The sequence below is a fragment of the Mya arenaria genome, chromosome 6 (assembly GCF_026914265.1).
Source record: "Mya arenaria isolate MELC-2E11 chromosome 6, ASM2691426v1".
NCBI lineage: Eukaryota > Metazoa > Mollusca > Bivalvia > Myida > Myidae > Mya > Mya arenaria.
Window position 1 is genome coordinate 49311809 of NC_069127.1, and position 23204 is coordinate 49335012.

Sequence of the window (23204 nt, forward strand, 5' to 3'; positions counted from 1 at the left end):
ACTTTAAGCCACACTTGAAAAGAACGCTACCTGAGAACTTTACCATAACTTGTACTAAATTAACTACTACTGACAAAAACGGATATTTTAATAATGAGTTGTTTCTATATATATGTAAATGCCTTCTTCTAAAGTAATTGATATTCAAATGCCTACTTTTGAAAATTAAAGCAATTGACACTACCTAGATACTACGTTTTAATTAATGACCTCATGCAATATCAATATATTTAATGTATTGTTCATAATCAAAACAAAAACCTAGATAAGGGTCTTAAAGATGTTTGGAATGCATGTCCGCCTTCAATACCGGCATTGGCCATACACACAAAACCTTACACATAGTTAGCGACAAGATTCTAGATTGAAAACATTTATTAAGTAATTTGAATTCTTATGCCCTCCTCAGTATATGTATACAATGATAACAAGATGAAATAGAAACAAGATAGGAATATTATTTTATCAATACAAACAATGGGGATAGACTAACAAACAGACACACACAGAATATAGGATAATTATAGAGGATAGACTAACAAACAGACACACAGAATATAGGATAATTATAGAGGATAGACTAACAAACAGACACACAGAATATAGGATAATTAGAGGATAGACTAACAAACAGACACACAGAATATAGGATAATTATAGAGGATAGACTAACAAACAGACACACAGAATATAGGATAATTATAGAGGATAGACTAACAAACAGACACACAGAATATAGGATATTATAGAGGATAGACTAACAAACAGACACACAGAATATAGGATATTATAGAGGATAGACTAACAAACAGACACACAGAATATAGGATAATTATAGAGGATAGACTAACAAACAGACACACACAGAATATAGGATAATTATAGAGGATAGACTAACAAACAGACACACAGAATATAGGATAATTATAGAGGATATGCTAACAAACAGACACACAGAATATAGGATAATTATAGAGGATAGACTAACAAACAGACACACAGAATATAGGATAATTATAGAGGATAGACTAACAAACAGACACACAGAATATAGGATAATTATAGAGGATAGACTAACAAACAGACACACAGAATATAGGATAATTATAGAGGATAGACTAACAAACAGACACACAGAATATAGGATAATTATAGAGGATAGACTAACAAACAGACACACAGAATATAGGATAATTATAGAGGATAGACTAACAAACAGACACACAGAATATAGGATAATTATAGAGGATAGACTAACAAACAGACACACACAGAATATAGGATAAATAGATATACTAACACAGACTATAATTATAGAGGATAGACTAACAAACAGACACACAGAATATAGGATAATTATAGAGGATAGACTAACAAACAGACACACAGAATATAGGATAATTATAGAGGATAGACTAACAAACAGACACACAGAATATAGGATAATTATAGAGGATAGGCTAACAAACAGACACACAGAATATAGGATAATTATAGAGGATAGACTAACAAACAGACACAGAATATAGGATAATTATAGAGGATAGGCTAACAAACAGACACACAGAATATAGGATAATTATAGAGGATAGACTAACAAACAGACACACAGAATATAGGATAATTATAGAGGATAGACTAACAAACAGACACACAGAATAATATAGGATAATTATAGAGGATAGACTAACAAACAGACACACAGAATATAGGATAATTATAGAGGTTAGTCAACAAACCACAGAATATAGGATAATTATAGAGGATAGACTAACAAACAGACACACAGAATATAGGATAATTATAGAGGATAGACTAACAAACAGCACACAGAATATAGGATAATTATAGAGGATAGACTAACAAACAGACACACAGAATATAGGATAATTATAGAGGATAGACTAACAAACAGACACACAGATATAGGATAATTATAGAGGATAGACTAACAAACAGACACACAGAATATAGGATAATTATAGAGGATAGACTAACAAACAGACACACGGAATATAGGATAATTATAGAGGATAGACTAACAAACAGACACACGGAATATAGGATAATTATAGAGGATAGACTAACAAACAGACACACAGAATATAGGATAATTATAGAGGATAGACTAACAAACAGACACACGGAATATAGGATAATTATAGAGGATAGACTAACAAACAGACACACGGAATATAGGATAATTATAGAGGATAGACTAACAAACAGACACACAGAATATAGGATAATTATAGAGGATAGGCTAACAAACAGACACACAGAATATAGGATAATTATAGAGGATAGACTAACAAACAGACACACAGAATATAGGATAATTATAGAGGATAGGCTAACAAACAGACACACAGAATATAGGATAATTATAGAGGATAGGCTAACAAACAGACACACGGAATATAGGATAATCATAGAGGATAGACTAACAAACAGACACACAGAATATAGGATAATTATAGAGGATAGACTAACAAACAGACACACGGAATATAGGATAATTATAGAGGATAGGCTAACAAACAGACACACAGAATATAGGATAATTATAGAGGATAGACTAACAAACACACACGGAAATAGGATAATTATAGAGGATAGACTAACAAAAAGACACACAGAATATAGGATAATTATAGAGGATAGACTAACAAACAGACACACGGAATATAGGATAATTATAGAGGATAGACTAACAAACAGACACACGGAATATAGGATAATTATAGAGGATAGACTAACAAACAGACACACGGAATATAGGATAATTATAGAGGATAGACTAACAAACAGACACACAGAATATAGGATAATTATAGAGGATAGACTAACAAACAGACACACGGAATATAGAATAATTATAGAGGATAGACTAACAAACAGACACACGGAATATAGGATAATTATAGAGGATAGACTAACAAACAGACACACGAATATAGGGTAATTATAGAGGATAGACTAACAAACAGACACACGGAATATAGGATAATTATAGAGGATAGACTAACAAACAGACACACGAATATAGGATAATTATAGAGGATAGACTAACAAACAGACACACGGAATATAGGATAATTAAAGAGGATAGACTAACAAACAGACCCACAGAATATTAGGATAATTATAGAGGAAAGACTAACAAACAGACCCACAGAATATAGGATAATTATAGAGGATAGACTAACAAACAGACACACAGAATATAGGATAATTATAGAGGATAGACTAACAAACAGACACACAGAATATAGGATAATTATAGGATAGACTAACAAACAGACACACGAGATATAGGATAATTATAGAGGATAGACTAACAAACAGACCACACAGAATATAGGATAATTATAGAGGATAGTAACAAACAGACACACAGAATATAGGATAATTATAGAGGATAGACTAACAACAGACACACAGAATATAGGATAATTATAGAGGATAGACTAACAAACAGACACACAGAATATAGGATAATTATAGAGGATAGACTACAAACAGACACACAGAATATGGATAATTATAGAGGATAGACTAACAAACAGACACACAGAATATAGGAATAATTATAGAGGTAGACTAACAAACACACACAGAATATAGGATAATTATAGAGGATAGGCTAACAAACAGACACACAGAATATAGGATAATTATAGAGGATAGACTAACAAACAGACACACAGAATATAGGATAATTATAGAGGATAGACTAACAAACAGACACACAGAATATAGGATAATTATAGAGGATAGACTAACAAACAGACACACAGAATAAGGATAATTATAGAGGATAGACTAACAAACAGACACACAGAATATAGGATAATTATAGAGGATAGACTAACAAACAGACACAGAATCTAGGATAATTATAAGGAGGTAACAAAACAGACACACAGAATATAGGATAATTATAGAGATAGACTAACAAACAACACACAGATATAGGATAATTATAGAGGATAGACTAACAAACAGACACACAGAATATGGATAATTATAGAGGATATGACTTACAAACAGACACACAGAATATAGGATAATTATATTCTGTGTTATGCTGAGATATAAAAATATTTAAAAAGTATTATAAAATTCTGAATAATCAATGTTTTGACGACGCATGAATGAAGTTGAACAGTCTATTCCGTGTCTCGCATGAGACCAATGAAGTTCATCATGAGATGTGATACAATTGAAGGAAAGAAAGGTCAGTTCCTATACTAAATGCATTGAAGGTGCGTAAACAGCAACAGCCACATTGCTAGGACCTTGATAACCAAAAATCTGACAAATCCCAAATCGTTACCTATTGCGGGCACATAGGGACGACATTTGTAATGTGTTTTGAAAAATCACTCATAGTCTTTAAACTTGGGGATTCATAAAAAATAATCATAACTGGAAGTGCCACGTGTATTTTCGAACTTTTGAAATGTTGCCCACGGCGCCAAACGATGTGACCAAACCATACATGAGGCCTATACAAGTCTATAGTAAATCAATCTGGTATATTCGTATATCCATCACTTTCTTTTGCAGGTAAATGCTGATTTTTTTTGTCACAATTCAGTACGAATAATGAACGATTTAATATTATGTGCTACGTGTTGAGTTTGTTTACGCTTTTGCTATAGTTTTGTGAATTAACGCCTTGCCCTCCACAAAGTAAGGCCTGACTTGCTCATGGCATTTAACATCAAGAAATGCTATTCAAAGCATAAACGTCATAACGAAACACAATGACACAACTATAAAACATACACACTTGTGGTCATACGATAGAAGAAGTGGACTTGCCAAATGTTAAGGACCCAACATGCCCTGATCTTTTACTTGGAATCACCATGTATAGAAATGGTCACCATGAAAACGGACAATGCTCGATCCTTCTTTAACGTAGCATAAGTAACAATTGTCTTGAAAGAACAAGAACTCTGCCATGGCGAGGACGCAACCATGGTCTGGGAACCTTTCACGTATATCAACATTCGGAAGGTGGAATGGTGCAGCGCCGGTTAACAATAATGGTTTAGATACATTGAGCGCAAAGTCCGTCCAGGCGAAATAATGTGCCGATTAATGTTCTAGCCGGTGAGCTTCCCAGCCTTGCAATTAACACAAATCAGATATATATTGAAGTCCTCATTCCAAGACAGCGTTCTGCAAGATTTTTTTTAGTTATTTCAGATAGGCGACTTGCACAACTCTTAGTACAACAGAAGCTTACTATCTTCTACTCTAAAGTTAATTTATATATATTTTTAAATCTGCAAATGCATGCATGTAAGAACAAAATGCCTTTTGTATCCAAACTCCAAAATACCACAAGTCATTCTTGAATACCACACCAAGATGGCCTATCTAAACGTTATGTTTAGCCATATTACCATTGACGTAAAATAATACCGGGTGATCGATTAACAAAAGCAGTGGGTGACTTAATAATTATCTAAATACACGGGTTGAGATATTATAACTACCATTTAAAAAATTCTTTGCCTAATCGGGCGAAAACCTTGTACACAGACTTTGTTAAGAAGCAAGTTGCTCTTGAGTAAACGGACATTTTAATGAATTTATTTTTAAGATATGTGAATGGCTCACTGCTGAGTCTCATAATTATATTAACTTTTAATATATTGATGCAGAAGATATCTTGCCAGTTGACAAAATTTAAGAGGTAAAAGTGCATTATCATAACTTAATTATATTTGCAAGAGCAATGCTGGGACACGCTGAATTGTTCACTGGTTTAGAAAAAAGGCACATTGTGATATATCATATGGATTGTGTTAAATCAGCAAGAACAGATTAAATATATATTAACGTTCTGAAGGTCTCAACTCAGCGTCAATCAACTGAACGGATGAAACGCAGAAAATAATATAGTTTTATCACTTTGTTGGTATTGTTATAAAACGTTTTATTTCACTTGAATGGACTGAACATGTACAGACAGTGGATTATTCTTACAATCGGTGAGTGATATCGGATCTCTTTTTCGTTTCATGTTATAAGATGATATATTATAACTTTTATTACTTGAACATCATTTTCCACTGGAAACAGACCGACACGAATACCTGATCACAACCCTAGCATATACGACAAAACTTCCATTAGTGCATTATTTTCATGAACTTAAACCTTAAAAATATATTGAATGCTATTTTTGATGGATACAACTCCAGGCACTACAGTTGGAAAATACACACTCACATTGATAGGGGGTTGTTGTTGTTGTTGGCCTCCACAAGCCTCCGCCATTGAAACTTCATTTAATAAACATTTATAGATAGATGAATTAATCATATTTATTGAGATTATAGATGAAATGATCATACTGAATCTACAAATACGATTATCACACTGATTAAGGACAACCAAATTACAATTGATGTTAAACAATAACGATCACGGAATAAGACTGTCAGCTTTAAATGCACTGATAAAACACAAATGAAATTAAATTGAAGCCTTACCGAGGTTTTAATGTGGGTTTAATTTAGTGTATGAATGAGTGAGTAGGCTATCCAGTGGTTGACAGGCAGGCATACATGAGGTTAAGTGCATATAATGCTTCTGTATAGCAGTTGATGATCAACATGCTGAAATTGAACATGTAGTATAAATATTTGATTGCACATATTAACGCAGTGTTTCCTTAATCAGAATATAATATTTCGCTGTGATGATCAATACGATTGTGATATGGAACACGTAAAATCAATCATAAAGGCAATCATGGAATGACGTTATCAATATCTGCATGAATGTTATTGAGAAAATGATAACATTTCTATGCCACTTCAAAACTTTCGGAATTAACATCCTTAAAGTATCGATATAGATTTGAACCGGAATTTGAAATTTCAATTTCACGACAATGGTCAAACATCGGATTTCTCATCATCGGAGGGTGTAACTGTGTACGTTGGTGTTTCAGTGATACGATAATACGTATTTATATTACTGAATATATTTACCATGGACACATGCATCTGCAAAAGAGATATGCTTATAACAATGAACAAAGTATGAAACGAATCTACCGATAGTATCCGTATCCACGGTGTAAAGTATGTTTTTCATGTCAAAGTGTGTTGCAAATCGTTTGATATTCTCTTTTGTTCTTTCATCTACTTGCCATAAACATTTGGCCGTTTTTTACGAAATCTTTATTGTTATTTAAATTCCGTTTAAAAAGCTGTACAGTTTTCCGATTGAAAGAGTATACTATGAAAATCAAAATGGGTTTAATGAATTTGAAAATATTGCTCAACGAAAACTGTTAGTACAAAAACATGCAATCTTAATTCAGTTCCACCGCACTCTGCCTTATTCCGATGTTTAAACTAGCTTCGTCATCTCTTAGTTTACTGCCCGGAATATTTGCACTTCGGTAAAAATATAGTATTCAACTGGGACGAGATGTAGAAAACCGAACAGTCAATAGGAAACGCGACAAAAACGCAGTAATGGGCCAATTGTGTACCATTTATATCTGCAGATATGTTCTCAAGAAATTGATCAAATATTTGCTTCTCGTTAAACCGGCTGATTAAATGAAAGCTTTCTGAAACTGGAAAATGGATCTCTAAGGCACAGGCAGTGGATTGCTCTTTTTATAAGTAAGTCAATTTGCATACATTTTAATAACTGTCTTGCTGATCGTTTGATGTCGTACATTAATGGATTGTGTTTTACATGATTTCGAATAGAAATGTTTGGAGTATATTCTTATACTCAGTTTGTCCAGATTAAAGGCGTCACATATTTCAAACTTGGATACATCTATATACGAACAAGTTAATGGATTTCACATTTATTTTATGATGGAGATTAAAAACCAATAAAATTGAGACATAAGAAAAACGAGTTCGCTGAAAATCTTTACGACTTATACCTTCGAATCTTACCATACTTAATTTTGCAGTAAATTAATTAATATTAACAAAACGGGTACTTTTCAATCCCACAGTATTTGTTTTTGTGCATATATGTTAATGCTTCTTGTAAAATATCACGCTTGTCGCGCCCATAGCATTTTAACGATTTCAGCCCTTTCATTTGATCATTTGTTCAAACGTTTTGCGAAATGTAGCTGTGTTAGCCAAATGCTTGGTATAGGGACAGGAAGATATTCAAGTCATTTACGGGTAAGAAAACTGTGTAAACTTTTTTGATAATAATTGTAGATGTAATTGAATATATGTATACTGTTATCATTGAATGTAAGATAGAAACTAGAATATAAGGTATTGTAACGTTCATCTTTAGGCGGAAATGCGTTCGTAATACGTTTGTAATGTACTTAATTATATGCAATTTGGCATAACCAGGTCTCCGTGTGGATGGATAATATATGTATATAAAAGACCAGGTTACTCGTTTAGGGTTTAGCATGCTTTTCTCTGAATGGGTGTCTTGGCCTTGTTGGCCTCGGACGTCATTTAGACAGTTATATGAAAGATTTCTGCATTAGAAACAGATTGTCTTGTATTTTCTCAGATGAGCATTTTAGACATGTTTTTTTTCTTTATAGAATACTTGATTGTTTTAATTGATGTTCATACATTAGTGTTGATAGCAATCATGAAAAACTGACACTTACCATGAGAGGAAGTGTGGGGTTATGAGTGTTAAAATAATTGATTCCTTAAATTGAATGCACAGATCTTACGTACACGTTCGTAGATGTCTTAACATTTGATTAATACAGAGATATTACCGATCATTGCGTCTGTTGTCCATAAACTATTATACTGCTGAATGTTAAACCGGCCAGTATATGGACTAATCTCGCTGAGGCCTATTCCATTCTTAAACCCCAAATAATCTGTAAAGTAACAAACACTATCTGGGCGTCGTGTACGTCCTCCTAAATGTGACCGGGCTGGTAGTCGTTTGTAAAAGAAACTTATTGGTCACTGGGCCACCAAATTCAACCATTGTGGCACGATTTGATGCAATTGAGATGAAGCCAGAAAGCAATGCCGATTACGATTGCGTTTAAATGACAAAAATAAGGTATACTCCTCATGTGCCTTTAACGACTAAATAGTATTTCAGCACTTTCTGACATATGGATCTTCCGCTCAATTAAACATAACTTATTTTACATTTTTATAGTCGGATACCCAGGTTAAACACTGTATAATGTCATGGCGTTTGTTATTAATGGGATTATAACGTTCATAACTTAATGATGTGTAAAACTGCAGCCAGGCAACAAAGTATTTGTAACTCGAAAGATTTTTACATGATTGTTCAAGAGAAACAACTGAACATTGTTCCATCAGTGTTGGCAGACAATATATGCAATACGAATAGTCAGTATGATGTCTTAATTAAAACGGAAGTGTTTCTCATAGTTTCTGCATTTGGCAAGGTTAATTTACAACTGAACTCACGTAGGATCCTCACACAATATTATTGGTCAACATACTATTGTGTCCAATGACTGCAAAGGACAGTATTTTTTAAGAACTCCAATACTTTTATTTCACTAAATCAGCAAATAGCCGTTATTGATTTAAATCACGTTAAGCGGTACCAACATTGATGGTGGGTAGTTATTAATAATAATATTATGTAGACCACAAAATACCACTTTAAATATTGTAAGGATGATTAAGATTATCATGCTACTGTGTCGCATCGAACCAAATATTTTTCTCTGTACACAATAACAATCTTTAACTATTATATAATGTAAGTGGAACAAGAACCATGCGACTATGTTGAGAGAGAACATAAAACGTGACAATCCTGTCTTATCTCAGTGCGTCTATTGACCTTGAAATCAAATCTGCTACTTTCATCACCAATACCACTTAAACTGTATCACTTACAATTATTGATAAATCATTCATATGATACTTCAGTTTTCATAGGTTTTACATAACTCCTACAGACCCAAGCATCACGCTACTATCATGATATGCATGTGGTTACGAGCATATAATAATAAGTAGGCGAGAATCCAACACAAATTAGTTACCATATTAGGGGGGAAAATCGTGCACAGCAAAATCCCAAACCCTAATTGGTTATCTTTCTTGTTGCTTTAGACATCTGTTTCACTGTGCTCAACGTTTAGACTGGAATCATGCTCCTACTACAGGCATCATCATTTCATTCGAACCAAGGCAAATAACTCTGATACATGAATGAGTGTAACCGCTGATTTCTGCCATTTTCGTCGTTTTGATTTGTCGTTGGCGTCAGCAGGAATCATCTTTATTTGTAGTGTTGTCTTCCTTGAATTCCTAGGAAAAAGAGCAGCTGCACTATTGTAATCACTACATATATGTACAAGGCATGGACGGTCAATTCGATGGGGTGCAATATATGATATTATACGCAGCCTATTCTAAATGAGTGGCTTTTGCCAACGGTATAAAGCCTGACTGCTTATGAACTAATAAGATCAATCGGAACCGATATGGGTCCATTAAAAGAAAAAAACATTTACTATGTAACTTTGAATTCCTATAATATATCTGGATTTTTCATTATACTGGGTTGCAAAAGCGAACATATGCGTCTAATCATTCAAGTACATCACCAGTGAATAATATACCAAACGTCCATGTATTGAAAAAAATCATGAAGTACCTTAACAAAATACAAGTTAAAATATAATAATACTCAGTCGATTCGGAAGAAAGCAATTTGGCCTTTTATCAGTTTCTCGCTTTGAAGAGATCATCGGGTTAACCAGTCAGTGGCAGCAATAAATCGATGAAAAAAAATTCAACGCATTAATCCGATCATCTTTTATTACTTTTTACATTATACCCAACCATTGTATGTACACATTTATTTAAAGCTCTGAATAAGAAAACAACTGCGATTCTTGTTTTCATTGGCTATAGATATTACAGTATGATATCAGCAATATCCAGTTTCAATAAAGATCGTAAGGCATAGATAGTAAGTTTCCGGGTGTAACCTCGTTTATGGCGTCAACTGCGTTTCTATAAACACTATCGTAAGGACATTTTTCGTATAGATTCTGCCCATAAGTTTAAGGGTATACCTTAGCACTCTTCCGCAGCCAATGTTTAAGACTAAGATATATAAAAAAAACCATATTGAAATGGAGCTTCAAAAATATGCATCATATGCAAATATGCAATATGACATCCATTCCGGAGTAATAAATCCTTTTAAAGAGAACGCTTGCTGTTATCTCATGTTAATATCCTATTCATAGAGCTGATTGTGATCTTCAGTATTTGCAAAACTATGACAATCATGATTACTATTCTCATATGCATGCACTGTATGTGTAGTTTGTTTTGAAATGCTAGATTTTTAAATTTGTATCAAATATTTGAATTTCGATGAAATGTTCTTTTAACACGAGACCTCATGCTTAAGTTTCAAAATTAGTTATTCTATAATTGATCGGAATCTGAGCGTTTTTAGTGCCCGCAAACAAGGAAGTATTTGAATAACTATATCAATGCATATTTTTGAATGTGTCATCTAGTCCATTATATTTTATTGTGCAATTTTCAAACATTTATTTGGTCTCAACATCAATGGCAAATACACTGAGTATTCATTCACCTTTATAAAAGATGTTCGCTTCAAAATTATAGTCGATAATTGTAGCGTACAGTGTTACAACCGGTTACACAAAGAATGGGCTCTTTATGGGCTTGTCTATTCAGCTCAAAGAAAGCCCAGGGTAACCCAATAGCTGGCAATGTACGCTTCATGGTCTCTGAATACCTAATCTTCCTGGTCATGTTTGAAGAGCTTTAGCGATTAGCAGTCTTTGCGAATATATTTACACTAAATAATTTCGTTATTATCTATTCATCTATCCGTAATTCTGACAGTGAGTTTTGAGACAAAGATACGTTTGAAGGATTATCATAAACGGTTGTGTTTGGAACTAAAACGAGAGACTTTGAGAAGATTTGTTCCTGCATGGGCGTGTCCCGTGCGCCATGGATCGAAACAGTTGTTTAATTGTGCTTTCTATCATTACAGGTATATTTGCGACTTTTTTGTATTATGTCTCTGGATGCAAACCTATTTATTCTCTTAAGTCTTTTTGCGCAAAATAAAAAAAATAAAATACAAACTGTATTATTCTATGTCGCGATAAAGCGTTTGGAAATTAACTTTTCGTACATAATTGCAGAATGTACTGTAGGTGATACTTGTTACCTGATATTAGTAATATACTTATTTACAGCATCTCAGTCAACAAGTAAATACCAAAATCGAACTCGGCTTTGAATTGATTTTGTTTACATGTTTAACCTAAATACGCTGAACTTACTGTTTAATGGTAGATTGAAAGTATCTGAGGCTATATTAAGATCGGCCATGATCTGAGTACGTTTTTGTAAGATGATACAAATCGTGATTTCAAATATCGATCAAGCGAAACTTTCAGGGTTAGATAATGCTTTTAAATTACTTGATCATAGAATGAATGAAAAGCAAAATCGACCAGGAGTGGAACTAGTAAATACCAGATTGTTCACCCTCCTGCTTTTCCTTGTTGTAAGCCAGTATGCACTATTATGATTATATAGTTGTCCTGGTATTATTCCGCGTAATTAGCTTACGATAACCTTTAAGAATACATATTCATTATATAGATAAAAAACAATCTGTTAGAATGTAGGGTATTTACATAAAATGAATTTATGCTAAACCATAGGCATAGTTTATTACAAATGCAAAAGAAGGTAATAATGTTTTATAGTCCATACATTTCATTCCCATTTAGTTGCCTGTCTTGCATTTCATTGCATGGCTCGCTAACTCCCAGTCTAGATTGATATCCAGATTAAAATCTTACCTGCTTTAAGCGACCTTCTTCAAAAAATGTGGATGGTATGTGTATATTTGAAGCGATGAATTACTCATGATAGTAACATTCTATTATATAGATGGGTTACGGAAGTTTTCCTTTACTAGCTAGAAACAAAATTCATACGGTCTATAACACGTACTCATAACAACGTTTGTTAAAACAGAATACTTGTACTTTCAAGAGAGCGGGAAAGTACTTATTGAAGTAAATATTTACATTGTCAGTTATTATATAACATAATTCCATAGGTTAAACCATCCTATTGCCTTGTTTTTGATCAAGATATATAACTATATAGTATAAGCTCTTTTACGACTAAAGAATACTTAAAAATCATTTTGAGGACTATCTATGCTACCCTGATAACGCATAAGACAGTGAGACTTGTGCCATGAAGTAAGTAAAGTAACCTGCATAATAACTGTAAGCTGTTTTTCCTGCACATTTATTGAATACCTTGTCGGGCAAAGGTCATGGCGCCTTTTTAAGCATCCTAGCCTTTCCAGACTAAGGTTAAAGAACATTACTCTGGTTATTTTGGTACCTTGGCATGGGCGTAGCTAGGCCTAAAATCGTGTAGACCCGATGGTCTAGGTGAGTTTGGGGATAGGATCTCTTTCTAAATTAGAAGCAAAGTAGTGCAATTTGGGAGCATTCCTGGAGAAAAAGAAAAGACACAATTACATCCATTTTTATGCATATTACACCAACCTAATTGTTTATGCAATGATTACAATAAAAGCAAGCAATACACCTAGCACATAGTTTAAATAAACACCAGAGTTGCTTTTGTTATCACACCTCTATATAAAACTTTTGAGTTGTAATTAGGTTTAATTGCATGTTGGGGTTATTTAAATTTTGTTATTTTTTCAAAAAAGTTGAACACCCAGGCCTACGCGGCCTATATGAAGCCACTGTGGAGGACCTTAATTTGGATATACCGAGAGTTTTCAGTCTACCATGGCTTCACTTCTAGCTTCTTCAAAGAGAGATATAGGGTTTAAGTAAAATCGAAAATGACTCTTGTCTAGTTCTTGAGAATAATAGTAAAATTATTTTAACAATTTTGAAGTAATTTATGTAATTGACAATGTTGAAAAGCTAAGGTTTGAGTTTGTTGGTTTAAATTATTGACCGGTTTTTGAAGATACTGTAACAATTAGTGTTTTTAATCTCTTAATCGGCTGTCCCTGATATCGCTAATGAAACTCATTATTTCTTGATTTTGTCTCTTAACAGGTCAGTACGTGCGATAACTGTGCTTGTTCCTGTAGTTGTCATTTTATTAATAAGAACTAGTTTTAAAGTATTCACAATACTATTTGACTATTAAATATTACGTTGACCAAGCTCTGACTGCGTCCTGTCAGATGTTTGCGGAGCGGACGTAGTGGAAACGTGGCTTCGTGTGAAGGGGGCATTAGTAACTTTGGTAGTCAAAAAGCCGTCAGATTGTCTTCGCTTGCCGTTTTCCTAGGACGTCCATTTCCGATTGGAGTCAACATCGTCTGTAAAAATAAAAAATACATACTATGAATTGTGGTTGATGAAAGAGACGATCCTCCATATACATATTTATACGTCACAGATTTACTTTGCAGAAAACCATCACGAGTTCAATAACATGAGGTTATAAAACCGGTGTTGTCACTTAAATTCTAGATGTGAATGTTTACGGACGTGTTGTCAGCATTCAACTTATCAAATAGCTTTTCCTTTTTCAGTACTAGTCAGCGCCCAAGACAGCAGCGGTTCGATTGGCAATGCTTGCTATGGGACTAATATTGCATGCGATTTCTACAGCCTTCAATGTCCACAAGGAGAAATCATTCACCTCAATAATCTCATCGCTGGGGGGAAAACGAACCAGGTAAGGATATACTTTAATAGGCAATCTCTGGTTTGTATCGAAAGAAGTGAGTTGTTATTTTACAAATTAATTGGTGTAAACTCAATTTGTTTACGCGCATTTATCGGTAAAGTTATTTTGATGCTTGTTTGGTCTTTTTGTGGTGTTTGTATTTGTGTATGTGGTGTTTGTATTTATGTATGTGGTGTTTGTATTTGTGTTTGCAGTGTTTGTATTTGTGTATGTGGTGCTTGTGTTGTCTGTTTGTGGTGTTTGTATTTGTGTATCTGGTGCTTGTGTGGTCTGTTTGTGGTGTTTGTATTTGTGTATGTGGTGTTTGTATTTGTGTATGTGGTGTTTGTATTTGTGTATGTGATGTTTGTATTTGTGTATGTGGTGTTTGTATTTGTGTATGTGGTGTTTGTATATGTGTATGTGGTGTTTGTATTTGTGTATGTGGTGTTTGTATTTGTGTATGTGGTGTTAATACGTTTGTGTCTATAAATCACTGTCGTTTGGCCCTTGCAGAGTTTATTCTTTGAATGTTCGACTATTGGGCTAGTTTTCTTTGTATTATTTAAAACTCTTCCGAAATTATGTATATATTTTACGAAGGTCTTAAACATTGGAAACAAATTTTGGAGTATTCATATATGTGTTTATGTATCATAGACATGTCGATCCGAGCAACACTGCTCAGGAGGGCTTGACTGCTGTTCGTATAGCCAAGGGGACATAACCTCTTCTTTCAACCTAGAGAACACGTACCATACATACAGAAACTGTTCTGGGCGACAATCATGTGCAGCCATTCAGGCTCCCTGGCAGCGCTTGGACGGTCAGACGTTTTCGTCGTATGTTCAAATTGAATACAACTGTGAGAGAGGTAGGACATGTTTAATTTGTTGGAAGAAATGCAAAGGGAACGAATATCATTTTCTAATATTGTTGGTGTAAAAATCATAAACGTGACCGATTTTTCTCAAGGGTTTTCTCATCATGTGGTTACTAGTATAATTTAAATGTTTTACTACATTTTATCCTATGCTGCTTGTTAATGGTGTAAACGCTTCACATTGTATATTTGTATTGCCTGGTGCTTTTGTCTAAAATGTAAATGGCTTACCGCTTATTATGTTTTGTAGTGTGTCGTTATTAAAGGGGACGTTGAAAGTGAAACACCTATGTACACTTTATGTCCGTGAGCAGTTTCAGTCAAACCGATGCCGTTCTGTTAATACTTCAGACGCATTTTGACGTATTTTTATTCCATAACATATAAAAAATAATAAAAATTTCTTTGTAACAAATTCCAGTTCAGCATATGCTGTATAATTCCAGCTTCAACGAAGATACCTATGTGTGGAAGCAATCCAAGCATTTACAACTCTTCAGCGGAAGTATGGTTCGACGGCTCAACAGAAACCTTTGATCCCACCAAGGCCAGCAAAGAATGCAGATGTACAATCAAGAATAACCAAATAGGGAGGGGTCTAGAATTGTACATGTATCTACTGGATGTCCGACTAGAGAGCCACTATGTAGGGAATGTCTCATCCGCAGCGTGCTCCAGTGCGCAATTCTCCTCAGAAATGATTGTCATTCAATGTGCCAATACAACTCAGCACTGGGTGACTAATTTCAAATATTACGATGCAAACAGTTTAACTCACCAGTATTCTAAAGTATTACAATCCGGGCAGACAACAGATATTGGACTCGCAAGCCTTTATAAAGATGGACAAAGAGACGCTCCAGCTATGGTTTGGATCAGGATTGCTTCAGGTAAACCTTACATTTCAATAAGTATAATTGTTTACAAACATAAATATTTTCGAATGTCATTTCGAACAACAGCGTTTAGTCGGTAGTTAGTTGTGCTTTAGATGAGAATATTGTTTTTGCCATCCTAGGATTGATTTCTAGACGATGGGAGTATTTTTGTCTTCATCAGCTTAAATAAAGCTCATACATAATTAAGGAGTACCAACACTTAAACTGATTTTACACTTACATCTTTTTTTTTAAATTATTATTTTCCGTTTTACTTAATTTGTTTCAGAATAAGATTTCTTTAGTTTATTTTTCAGTTTTTTTGTTGCCACTGATTTTAAAATCCTGTTTGTCATTTGTTTTCTCAAAACAGCAAGATCGACTGACACATTTGAGATAAAGTGCGATGAAGTAACTCCTGCAGACTTCACAACAACAACTACAACTGTTGCAACAACGACGACAACACCAACTACTACAACAACTACACCAACGACTACAACAACTCCAACGACAACGACAACACCAACTACTACAACAACTACACCAACGACTACAACAACTCCAACGACAACGACAATACCAACTACTACAACACCAACTACTACAACTACAACAACGACAACACCAAAGACTACAACGACAACACCAACTACTACAACAACAACGCCAACGACGACAACAACAACAATACCCACAACTACTACAACGACACAATCAACTACATCTACAACGACTACAACTACAACACCAACCACAACAACATCAGCACCGTCGACAACTAGGACGTCCACTTCAAATATAAGAACAACAACAACAAAACCTGCGTTGACCAGCAAACCTACAGTTATAACAGCCCCAACAACAACATCAACATCTGAACCTACAACAGTTATACCTGTTACACCAATGCCTTCCGCGACGACGAGGCGAACAACTAATGCACCAAGGACAACTTCCGGTTCCGCCCCATTGGTGAAAGACAGTGGTATGATATGCGCAACCTTATTTCTATACGACGGATTTTTTCACCAATCATTAATTTTGCCGAATTATTTCAAATTTCCTTGAGAATATGATGGTATTTACTCGGTATCCGAATTAAGTGACTTTGTCTCATATACGAGTATATGAGTGGCTCTATTCATAAGCGAAGTAACCACTCGAATGATTTGCACTTCAACTAGTATATGTATATATTCAGCACAAAATGTTCAAGTTTATGTAGTACATTTATATAAGCTCACACAGTACATTTAAATTTCATAGCAGTTATGACCGCCCGATGCACCGGGTATAGTAAATGGTATATTATCACACACTTTCATCTAAATGTGAAATTACAATGCGTTCATTTTCACAACTCTAGTCCCACGCAGTTATGTGAGTTTTTTTCTTTATAAATGATAACCAATTATGATCCATGCATGTATGTGTTCGTTTATCGTATGGCATATCCAAGTTCTTATCACAAATACCCACCTTTGTTTGCAGACGACAATGACACGAAGACAAAGATATACCTCGCCATTTTGGTTCCAATCGCCGCCGCCATCGCATTCGGAGTGATCTTCTGCATGTGGCTATACTGGAAACGGTACGAGGGTTCATACGTGTCCATCATCGAAACACACTTTTTATATTCTGAATATTCTTCATTATACATTCAATTGAGTTCTATATACGTTATGAATGACTGGGTATCGAGGGTGACTTGTGGGAAATAATACATCGTTATAAAAGTCGACTGTGTCTCACTATGGGTCATCTGATCAAACGAGGGTGCTACAAAATATGAGTAAGATCATTTATTTCATGTACAAGATACAAGATACAAGAATCCTTATCTGTATTTGAAGTCGGGTATGTGTTAACAAGAACCATAAGCTATTTTCCGACATGAATAACAAACATACAGACCATTTCAAAACATAACAATGAGCTTAATAATAAATGATAAATATTTTGAACATTTATTGAAACTTTTACAAGCAAAATCAAATCAACTTTGCCTGAATTGACCGATATAATTGTTAGTTTCGAAATAAGTATACAGAAAAAAAGCTCTCACAAAGCGATCGGACGATAAGTGCGTCGATAGGAAGGCCCAAATAAGTGTAAAAAAATATATCGCGCCTAAAATAAGATTGTTTTAGATTATGTCCGTTTGTTTATGGGGATGTATCAAGGTTATATTATTGATAAGGGAACTGTTTTTGCTACAGAGCATAACAAGAGTTGTTAAATACTGCGGGTAATTGCAACATAAACATTTCGAAGCCCTGACCCATGTATGTGCTAATATGTGCATATTAACAAATGCATATTACGAAAATATCAAGAGCATAATCTTTACATGCGAATAGTTTGAGTTTGTCCGTCCGACAGATTTGACGATTCTATACTATTAAACAGGTATTTTAGCTGCCAATGCGTTTAACATAGTAGTGAATGTGTACAGTCAATTAATTATAATTGTTAACACATCGTAAGTATTATTTTAAACAAAACTGGCATATTTGGGCGTCACTGTAAAAGTACAAGTATAAACATGTATGTTATATCTACCATTTCTTAAACAATTCTCGTGTCAGCACAAGGAATATCAAGAACGAGAATGAACGTCCATATATAGTTGAATTATTTTCATTACAGAAATAACAAAAGACCATTGAAACTTCTACACCAAAAGAAACAAAGAACGAAGTCCGAGATATACAGGGTATTTAGTAATCCAAAAGGAGACAATGTTCTTGAAGATATAATCAAACGTGAACACGGACTTAGAACTCCGTCCCTCCATGAGTCAAAGCCTGCGTCGGTGTTTGGGCCAGACCAGCCGTCCTTCAGTCATTACGTGTCTGGCGTTCCAGATCCGTACGAAGATGCGTTTGTGATCGGACCCTCGCACGCGCACGATAATCCACTCTATGAAGACGTCGATGACAAAAAATCGCCTTTGGATGGGAACGGTCCATATGTTATACCATTGAACGTTACTGAGGAAAACCCGGACAAACTCCCCGAGCCCCAGTCTAATGGGATAAGACCGCGAACTACTTATATCAAATTAAAACATGCTCGACCATCTACTAAAAGCAACGTGCCAGCGACTTCAGATCTTACTGATTCTACAAAAGATATTGCAGATGTGTACGAGCCCGGCGAAACCAAAGGCGACTTACAAAATAGTGCTAATAAGATTCCAGGCACTCCACGACCGATAGTTAATACTAACCCAGACGGGTCGGTGACAGTGCATATTGACAATGTAAGCAATCCAAGTGTGCCAAACTCCGCACGATCCACTCCTGGCGCGTCTTCGCCCGTCTCCAGTAGAACAAGGTCCCCGGAGAGGGGAGGTAACGGAGCAGTCATACAAATTTAATCCGATTGTGGTTATGTACTCTGAGAGTTAGAAGCAATTCTCCTATCGTATGACGTCATATTTGGATTACATGTATATAAGGGTTTTCAAACAATGATGTTCCCAGTTTTTTTATTTTTGCAGGCTTCATGCCGAGGTGCGATAAATAATTATTAGTTTTATGTATTCGGTATTTCGAATCAAGTGAACTAAAGTAGCGGAAGAGATTCGTTCTTTAAGCTTAAGTATATATTCATACTAATATGACACGTATCTTAAGTGCTTTGTGGTTATTTTGTTTAAAGAAAACGATACTGTGATGAACATAATAAAGATGTTACTAAGTTTGTTTTTGTATATAATTTGTATTTTCATATTTCAATTATGCCCTGTCATTATAAAATGTATGAAACTTCTTTATTGTACAAATAAATATTTTGAAATAAAGATTATTAATAATGTACTGTAGTCTTAACATATGATGTTGACATGACTAGAGACCAGATACAAACATTATGTTTACTATTTACTTCCACGGTTTGGCTATACAGACATTGCTGGATGCAATCGAATAATAACATAAGCTATTGTTTGCATTAAAGCTGCACTCTCAAAGATTTATCTTTCTAAATTTTTTTTTTTTTTACTTTTCGTCTTTGAATAAGCCATTGTTTTTGCGTAAACGTCTGGAAGCAGTGATACAAGGCTGATTGGATCGAAGTTTTCATATTTGCGTTCGAAAATTGATGACTATGGCTAAGAAAAATGCAATTTTCGGCATTTTAACAAACAGTTGCGATCTGCTATTTTTGGAGTTATCCCATATATCTTGAATCTTGAATCTATGACTGAATTAGCGAGCATTTATGCCATAATCAGCCCACTCAGAGACAAAGAAAATCAAAAGTGTCAAAACTGACAATCTGTGAGAGTGCAGCTTTAAAGACACAGAGGCTGTGATTTTGATATAATATTCAAATTTAAAGCATATTTCAAGCAAATATGAAGAACATATCAATGTCAAGAGATGTAAAATGGAATTAATTTCAAAACGAAATAGGTATAAAGGGTGCCGGTGTCCTTTCGGTATAAACATGCCATGTTGTATCCTCTACATTAAGGTGATAGGATCAGTTCTTATTGCTTTAGGAAACAGTTTATTATTTTGGAAGAATTTGCAAACATTCGAGCTAAGGATGTTCACTTTTCAAATATTTATGTTTATGTTTTGTAGGCTGCTTGAATATGCCTTTGAACAAAGTTCTCAATGTTCAAATGTTGAGAAATTCGTCCGAATGTACTTAAGAAGTTTTGTAGAGGCAAACTGCAATCAGTAATCTATTTATTTCTAAAAATAATTATAAAATGAAATGCACAGGTCAAACTTTGTATTAAACAAATAATATACAATACACTTTATAAAAGATATTCACCGATTTAAAAGCGAATGCGTGTATCAAGCTCAAGTCCGTTTCAGGGGTCAAGGCCGTTATTGAAATGTGAATATGCATGTTCGAGTTAACCATCAATGTAATGTTCTGTTCTGGTAAAGTGCCTAAGTTGCTGTACCAACTTTCCCGCTGGCTTTACCTTTAGAATAGAAACTTGAAATATCAGTCGCGATTCGTCCTACAATCTCTTACATCATTACAAATATTCATCTATAGAATATATGCGATGTTTATTGAACTCGTTAAAATCGAACAAAACGTATTAAATATGATCAAAGATATCGCAGGGTGTAAGGGAAAGGATCCTATCTGCTTCTTTATTTTATGCAACTAAGTACCTGCTCAAAGTTTATAATAATATCGCCAATCAATGTAAGGTAATCCGTTTCTTTCTCCTGATCATCGAAATTTAGTGCAGGTCGTTAAGCCTTGTTTAATGTGTTTGTTTCTGCTGTTTTACATTTTCTGAAATATTACCCGGCAGGTACACGTGTTTTCTTTATGTAGGAGCATTTCTTGTTATTACCAATTAAAATAAGCTCACAAAATATGACAAAAAGTCAATATTAGAGAACAGAAGTGTACAGTTCAACCCCGTTGACTCGAACTCCCAGTTATCGACGATAATACCTCGAGCCTCGGGTAATTCGAGCCAAGCAGGATTGCTTACATTCAGTAAAAAAAAATCGGTCCTTTACAACCAGTTCGAGCCAATCGAGTCAAGCGAGTTCGAGTAAACGGGGTTCGACTTTAGTTACAGTATACTAAGCGTTTTCTTTATTTTTTATATAAAACCTGAATATGTTTCAAATGCATTTAATAGGCATTTCTGGAACGGATACAGAAACTATAAAATGTTAGAAAAAAAGTCATATTTGTCCTTTACATTAAGCGAATGAAAAAACGTACCTTACGTTTATTGTTTGAAGAAAAAAATCGCCAATTGAAAGGACCTCGGACACTACCCATCATGAGTGTGAAAAAATGAGCGTTCATAAACATATGCTTTAATGCATGTGTTAAATTTATAGATGAAGAATTCTGTATGTTATCTAATACTTTAAAATAAAAAAGAAATGAAATTATTTGCTGAAAGTAAATTCTAAATAATAGTTTCGATTAAGAGTTCTGTAATAATTATTTTCTTCTAGATTCAACTTCCCCCCCCCCCCCGAAGCCCCTTCCCCCCCTCCCGGCGTGCAACAAGAAGAAGGTCTGCATACATGTGAAGCATATCAAAACTCATATTTGTGGAAATATCTTGTTGATGCACTAGGAGGAGGAGGGGGGGGGGGGGCAATACTTTCATCCAAAACAAATTGTTAATTGTAATTTATATACCATCTCAGTTGTTTAAACCTACTGTAAAGGTTTCCCTCGTTTAACGCTCTTTTCCAAAGCTAGTGAAAATCAATACATGTAGTTTATTATCATGAATATGCTATACTAAATACATACGAGGAGTAACGTAACAATTAATATTGTAATTGACAACCAGCTATTGATTGGTTGAGTTCACAATTAAATAATTCAAAACTCGAGTTCACAATTAAGTAAAGTCACAATAAAGACCAATAACATACTGGTTGGCTACTCTGTATATGAATACAATGTACGTGTAAACAAAGAACATTCAATGTGTCTGTACCTCATTATTATATCTCCTATCACACTTTACCCGTGCGGAGATGATGACCGTTTAATCAGTATTATCATTTGTGTCAAGTTTGTTTTCAAATAGTTTGTAATCAATTTATAAATACAAACGAACATATTAAAGTACACCCGTACCATATAAAACTAGTGAGCATAACCTTGAACTGAAAAGTCAATTATTTGTTAGATCTGTGAGCCGACAGTTTGTTTTCCTCCGATTGTTAA

At 34.5% G+C, this 23204-nt stretch overlaps 1 protein-coding gene across 4 annotated transcripts in view; it reads left to right on the forward strand.

Annotated features, from left to right (window-relative positions):
- The window catches only part of LOC128236507 (mucin-17-like), a 31930-nt gene extending 11595 nt beyond the window's left edge, over positions 1-20335 (forward strand). For 2 of the 4 annotated variants that reach the window (XM_052951394.1, XM_052951397.1), the window contains exons 2-7: positions 14608-14753; positions 15405-15618; positions 16074-16517; positions 16879-17493; positions 18000-18102; positions 19161-20335. In XM_052951394.1, coding sequence (XP_052807354.1) covers positions 14608-14753; positions 15405-15618; positions 16074-16517; positions 16879-17493; positions 18000-18102; positions 19161-19893 — 2255 coding nt within the window. In that variant the 3' untranslated portion in view covers positions 19894-20335. Of the gene's footprint in view, positions 1-5603; positions 6012-11796; positions 12043-14607; positions 14754-15404; positions 15619-16073; positions 16518-16878; positions 17494-17999; positions 18103-19160 lie in introns of those variants that run through there. The other 2 variants (XM_052951398.1, XM_052951396.1) reach the window with 2 other exon arrangements.
- Positions 20336-23204: the final 2869 nt, after the last annotated feature.